Source organism: Aquarana catesbeiana, linkage group LG04 (assembly GCF_042186555.1).
Source record: "Aquarana catesbeiana isolate 2022-GZ linkage group LG04, ASM4218655v1, whole genome shotgun sequence".
NCBI lineage: Eukaryota > Metazoa > Chordata > Amphibia > Anura > Ranidae > Aquarana > Aquarana catesbeiana.
In genome coordinates this window covers 313,623,704-313,630,655 of record NC_133327.1, presented here as the reverse complement: position 1 = coordinate 313,630,655, position 6,952 = coordinate 313,623,704, and the positions used below count along the sequence as shown (strand labels likewise).

Here is a 6,952-nt window from a genome sequence, read left to right as displayed (position 1 = left end):
TTTAAACCTCCTTTAGCATGTTTGCACAGCTTTTAAGCACCTAAACTTGAGCAAGCGTTGTGATTACCATAAGCAACACATTTAACACTGCTCCTATTTTTTTTTCTGCAAAAAAGGATGAACGGACAGCTGAATAAAACTAAACCTAACTGAAATATTTTCTATAAATAGTATGAAAGTTGGATAAACGCAGAACCCCAAACCGGACGGATTATGTATATATTGCTCTTATGAGACAGAAATGAACACAGTGGGCCGTCAAACTGAATACACATTGAAATGTGAGCCTATAAATATTCTGTTTTATTTTGAAGTGTACTTCAGATTTTTTTTTAGTCACTGTTATGAATACATAAACACTTCTAAAGAATGCAAAGAGAAAATCATTTTATAAATACTGAAAAGAAAATGGCCTCATCGTCTTATGTACAGATGTGTAATTGTTCATACAATTGTTGGGGGGACCTGTACTCTGAACGACAGTCACACGGCACTCAAATTTATGAAGAGTGAATGTTCCATTCCAGGGTTACAAACCTCAAAATAAGTTTCAAAAGAAGTCAACTCTGTTTTTCTAAAGGCAGAGTAGCATGCCACAGATGAAATGCTCATAAAGCAAAATCATTGATGATCTGCTCTGTTCTCTCAGGTGGAGTGGGCTGTGTTGTGCTAAGGTCCCTCTGTCCTTTCTTGTCTTTACTTTGAAGCTCCTGCAGAGTAAGAATAAGATTTCGGATTTCTTCACGTTTCGTCTTCATTCTTTGTTCAGGAAACCAGTTGGTCAAATTCATTGGCAGATCAAAACTTTGAATGGGGTTCTGGAAAAGTGTGATGCAGAAAGGTATAATAAAGCAAAACGATTATGTCTGCAATCCATTCAGTCAGGAAAATATTAGATATCAATATAAAAGTATTGCATAACCACTTAACCTCTGGAAGATTTACCCCCTTCATGACCAGGCCATTTTTTTGCTATTCAGCACTGTGCTACTTTAATTGGCGATTGCGCGGTCATGCAACACTGTATGCAAATTAAATATAATATTTCATACAAATTTTTTCCTCAGTTTAGGCTGATACGTATTCTTCTACATATTTTTGGTAATAAAAATCGCAATAAGCGTATATTGAATGGTTTGCAAAAAAGTTATAGCATCTACAAAATAGGGGGAAGATTTATGGCATTTTTATTAATTTTTTTACTGTTTTACTAGTAATGGCGGTGATCAGCAATTTTTATCAAGACTGCGATATTATGGTGGACAAATCGGACACCTGACACATTTCTGGGACCATTGGCTTTTTTTACAGCGATCAGTGCTATAAAAATACACTGATTACTGTGTTAATGTCACTGGCAGGGAAGAGGTTAACACTAGGGGGCGATCAAGAGGTTAACTGTGTTCCCTAGGGAGTGTTTCTAACTGTGGGGGGAGGGGACTGACTGGGTGAGGAGACCGATCGGTGTTCATACTTAGTATAAACAACAGATTGCTCTCCTCACTCCTGACAGCACGGAGATCTGTCTATTTACATTGACAAATCTCTGTTCTGTCTCTGTGTGGAGTGATCGCGGGTACCCGGCGGTCATGTGCATCGGCTTCGGCGTCGCGGGCGCGCACCCTATTGGTCAAAAGGCGAATCAACCTGCAGCAGTACAACTGCGGCGGCTGGTCGGGAAGGGGTTAAACACTCCATTGCTTTGCCAAGATCCTGGCCTTAGGACGAATATGAGGAGCTATTAGTACAAATTCCTCATATTCTACCCATATGATTTCCTAATAAGCTTACTTCATGGTCTTGATATATAGTGAATGCAATTTAAAAAAACCTATGAATCCTCTCCACTCAGCTTACTTGATTATTATTAAGCAATAACCGGTTCGTCCATCAGACAGGATACCTCCTCAAATACCAAGAGTTTATCATATAAATAAAATATTGGGACAAAGGGATGTCACCAGAAAGGTAAATGAGAGGAGGGTCAATTACGTTATATTTATATTATATATTGATATATACAGTACATTAAATAAAATGCCATACCGGTACACTCACCTCAAAAAAGCTTTCCACATACTGGAGTATATATACACCACAGTCACTGAAATTGTTTTGCTGAGGCACTCTGGGATTGGAACCTTTCATAACCTCTTTGGAAAAACTTCTTTTTGTTCCTTTCTTAACTTCCCATTCTACTTCTAGGTATCTAGGAAAGATGGTAATAGAAAGGTAATTGTAGTCCAAGAAAGAAATGGCACCAAAAAGTTAAAAGAAGATATAAATGTATACAACTTACTCTCGTAATGTTTTTACTACTGTAGATCGAGAAGGACCTCTCAATGAATCCATAAGTAGAATGCATGGTCTGAAAGGAAGCATAAGTATCTTGAACAATATAAACTAACAAGAAAACAAATCTCTAGTAGTAAGCCTGCTATCACACCATAGTAAACGGCAGAATGAAATTCATAACATTAATGGTTAGTATGCACTGACATTTGTGTTTGGTTTGATATATGTTGCCAACAACAAACAGAAGATATAAAAAGTCTACCCACTCCTGTTAAAATTAATTAGAACATATAAAAGGGTTCGCGCTAACTCGCATATGCTTATAACTGTGAATATAGTGCATAACATATAATCACACAAAAATAAAATCATACAATGAACAGTCCTCATGTAGTGGAATAAATACACCATATAGTAACAGGTACTCTTAATCAGCCAAACTGTGCTCCACCTTCACTCGTGTGAGAAGATTGCAGACTCACCGAATGTAACAATGGGATACCTTTTGGAGGGCAATATTTGACTCGGTGTAAACAGAAATAATCACATAGTGCAATATGTTTACACCGAATCATATAGCCTTGTGAACACAAAGGTTGCCCTCTAAAAGGACTTGAGCTTATGAAGTATCCCATTGTTACATTCAGTGAATCTGCAATCTTCTCACACAAGTGAAAGTGGAGCACAGTTTGGCTAAGTAAGAGTACCTGTCACTATATGGTGTATTTATTCCACTACATGAGGCCTGTTCATTGTATGATTTTATTTTTGTGTGGCTATGTGTTATGCACTATATTCACAGTTATAAGCATATGATAAGTACCGCCAGCCTTTTTATATGTTCTAATTGATTTTAACAGGGGTGTGCAGACTTTTTATATCCACTGTATGTTGTTGGCAACATATATCAAACCAAACACACGTCAGTGCATACTAACCATTCATTAACGATTGCTAGGTGATTTCACTTGTTGAAGGGGCAGCTTTCACTCAATATTTCACTTTCACTTTATTTGTTTGGCACCACTTTTTGTTGATTGGATTACCACCCTATTAAAATGTCAGGTTTCTGTGATGTAAGACACATATAAATAATTTCAGAACTTTTTCCACCTTTAATGTGACCTATATACTGTACAACTCAGTTGAACAACAAACTGAAATCTTTTAGGTGGAGGGAAGTAAAAATAAAAAACTAAAATAATATGGTTGCATAAGTGTGCACACCTTCAACCTAATACTTTGTTGAAGCACCTTTTGATTTTATTACAGCACTCAGTCTTTTTGGGTATGAGTCCATCAGCATGGCACATCTTGACTTGGCAATAATTGCCCACTCTTTTTTGCAAAAACACTCCAAATCTGTCAGATTGCGAGGGCATCTCCTGTGCACAGCCCTCTTCAGATCACCCCACAGATTTTCAATTGGATTCAGGTCTGGGCTCTGGCTGGGCCATTCCAAAACTTTAATCTTCTTCTGGTAAAGCCATTCCTTTGTTGATTTGGATTATGCTTTGGGTCGTTGTCATGCTGAAAGATGAAGTTCCTCTACAAAGTTCAGCTTTCTAGCAGAAGCCTGAAGGTTTTGTTCCAATATTGTGTGGTATTTGGAACTGTTCATAATTCACTCTACCTTGACTAAGGGCCCTGATCCAGCTGAAGAAAAAAACGCCCCAAAGCATGATGCTGCCACCACCATGCTTCACTGTGGGTATGGTGTTCTTTTGGCAATGTGCAGTGTTTTTTTTGCGTCAATCTTTTGGAATTATGGCCAAAAAGTTTAACCTTGGTTTCATCAGACCATAACACATTTTCCCATATGCTTTTGGGAGATGTGTTTTTGCAAAATTTAGCTAGGCTTGGACGTTTTTCTTTGTAAGAAAAGGCATCCATCTTGCCACTCTGCCACATAGCCCAGACATATAAAGAATACGGGAGATTGTTGTCACATGTACCACACAGCCAGTACTTGCCAGATATTCCTGCAGCTCCTTTAATGTTTCTGTAGGCCTCTTGGCAGCCTCCCTGACCAGTTTTCTTCTCGTCTTTTCATACATTTTGGAGGCACGTCCAGTTCTTGGTAAGTTCACTGTTGTGCCATATTTTCTCCACTTGATGATGACTGTCTTCACTGTGTTCCATGGTATATCTAATGCCTTGGAAATTCTTTTGTACCCTTCTCCTGACTGATACCTTTTAACAATGAGATCCCTCTGATGCTTTGGAAGCTCTCTGCAGACCATGGCTTTTGCTATAGGATACGACTAAGAAAATGCCAGAAAAGACCTACTAGAACAGCTGAACTTTACCGCATTTTATTTTTACTTTTATTTCAGTTGGTTTTTCAATTGAGTTGTACCGTTTATAGGTCGCGTTAAAGTTTTTTTTTTTATTTTTACATCACAGAAACCTGACATTTTAACAGGGGTGTGTAGACTTTTTATGTCCACAGTATCTGATGGATGTGAAGTGTCTTGTTTGAACTGGATCTTATGGAGCAGATGACATGTTGCTTTGTTTTTGATCCACCATATAAAAAGCAATGAATTTCGAAGTCTGCAATAAGTAACAGCTTAAAACTACTCCAAAAGAAGCAGCAGTATGGTGCTTATGAGCTTTGGTGAGTTCAAAGCTCATAAGTCTTAGTACATAAAAGTGACCTGATTTTGTGATCGCTTTTAAATAACTTACTTTACACCTTAAAGAGAACTGACTAGTAAGCGCTTCACCATGTTTTTTCCTCCGTAGCGGTTATACTCTTCTACACTGCCTGAGCACTTGAGTTGCATGGGTGGGATGCCTGTGCAATATCCAGGGTTTTTTTATGACAGAAGAGCCCCTAGTGGTTTCTTCTTCCTTAATCCCTGCCTGTCAGGGTTTATGTACACTCAACTACACAAGCACAGCTCAGCATACACTTACAACACCACCCTTTGTTGTGAAGATGTGCCTCCTATGCATGAGAGTAATGCCATCACGACCTGACCATCCAAGCGGTCAAAGAGTCAGAACTCAGGAGGAAGACTGGGAGAGGATGGCAATGCCTGTAATCATTAGAAGCATCAACAGCGCAGCAATGGAGTGGACTGCTTTGCAGGTACGCCTGCCATAACATGCCAATACGCTGTGTAAACTATCACATTATGGCTAAAAGCTCCTGGGGCACAATAAAAAAAATGGGTGGAGGGTTAATTCTGCTTTAAATGGCACCATTTCTGCTTTGAAAAAAATTATATTCACGTAAGTTTCTGTTGGAGGGTGGCTAAGTTTTTTCTCCATGGTGTCACTGTATGTAGGAAATAGTAGTCTCTTATTGCCGAGATGGACTATGGAATGTGTAGTGTGCATAGAGCAGTGCACATGACTACAATTAACGAGCATTACTTGTTCCAAACAAACAGAAGCAAGGAGGGAAAAAAAATAAAATGATGTTTGGGAGTTCACAGAGAACTTCAAGGAAAATATTTTCAGAAAAATAGATCACAGGGCCATTAAGTTGTGAATATGTATGGATAATTTTTGGAGGAGGATATTGTTTAATGTCACTTTAAAAAATTTTTTTTTTTTTTTTAATATGAGGTTTTAGCTAAATATTCAGAGATCACCAACTCTTGTCATTATAACCATATATTCAAAATCAAACTCAGGGACAAGTACAATAATTATTATTACAGGCAGTCTCCAATTACAAACATCCGACTTACAAACGACTCCTAGATACAAATGGAGGGAGACAACAGGAAGTGAGAGGAAATCTACCTCTATAAAGGGAAATTCACTCCTGTAAAAGTTATTATGGGAAAAATGTACGTCCACTGATGCTTTATCACCACGGCTCGTTTCCACAACAACCCAAAATTTTCAAAATCCAATTGTCATTGGGACAGAAAGTGAGGTGAAATCTTCTGAACAGGGGCACAGACAGCAAAACAAATGTTACAGGGGTGTTGATAGCCCTTCCCTATGTTATCCAAAACGCTTAAAAATTGTTTTTTTGGCTGGAGCTACACTTGAAAAATGTACCTGTTCCAAATTACAAACTGATTAAACTTAAGAACAAACCTAGGGCTGCAACTAACGATTACTTTGATAATCGATTAGTAGGCCAATTATCATTTTGATTCAATTGATTAATCGGATATTAACCTTAAAAAAAGTGTGGTGTATAATTTAGTTAATATGTAACGTTTATTAAAAGGCAACCAACTATATGGTTAGGGAGCAAAATCTCTAATCCACTCTGAGAAGAGCAGACAGAAGAGATATACTGTATATACTATGAGTGCTGGTTCACACTGGGGCGACCTGTCAGGCGACTTAGCAGCCTGACAACTCATGCTCCATTCAATGCAAAGCAACCGTTTTAATAGGAGTGACTCAAGTCATTCCAACTTAGAAAAAGGTTCCTGGACCACTTTGGAGCGACTTGCTTTGACTTCTATACAGAAGTCGTTTTGCAAGCCGCGCTGAAGTCGCGCTTTACAGGGTGCCTTCAGAGTCGGACAACTTTGAAGCCACCCCTGTGTGAACCGGCACTTAGAGGTTGAATCTGCTAAATATCATCAGACTAAGAGATCACATTTTTTATTTAAAGAAAACAAAATTAAAGACCGTTTTGCCGATTTTCAGACAGACCTGTAATATATTACATGCTGGG

The 6,952-nt window shown here is 38.3% G+C and overlaps 1 protein-coding gene across 7 annotated transcripts in view; it reads right to left on the bottom strand.

Moving 5' to 3' along the window:
* Positions 1-285: 285 nt before the first annotated feature.
* SENP6 (SUMO specific peptidase 6) overlaps positions 286-6,952 on the bottom strand; it is a 172,576-nt gene continuing 165,909 nt past the window's right edge. For all 7 annotated transcript variants that reach the window (XM_073626821.1, XM_073626822.1, XM_073626823.1 and 4 more), the window contains 3 exons: positions 2,300-2,368; positions 2,059-2,209; positions 286-818 (listed from right to left, as the gene is read on the bottom strand). In XM_073626821.1, coding sequence (XP_073482922.1) covers positions 609-818; positions 2,059-2,209; positions 2,300-2,368 — 430 coding nt within the window. In that variant the 3' untranslated portion in view covers positions 286-608. The remainder of the gene's footprint in view (positions 819-2,058; positions 2,210-2,299; positions 2,369-6,952) is intronic.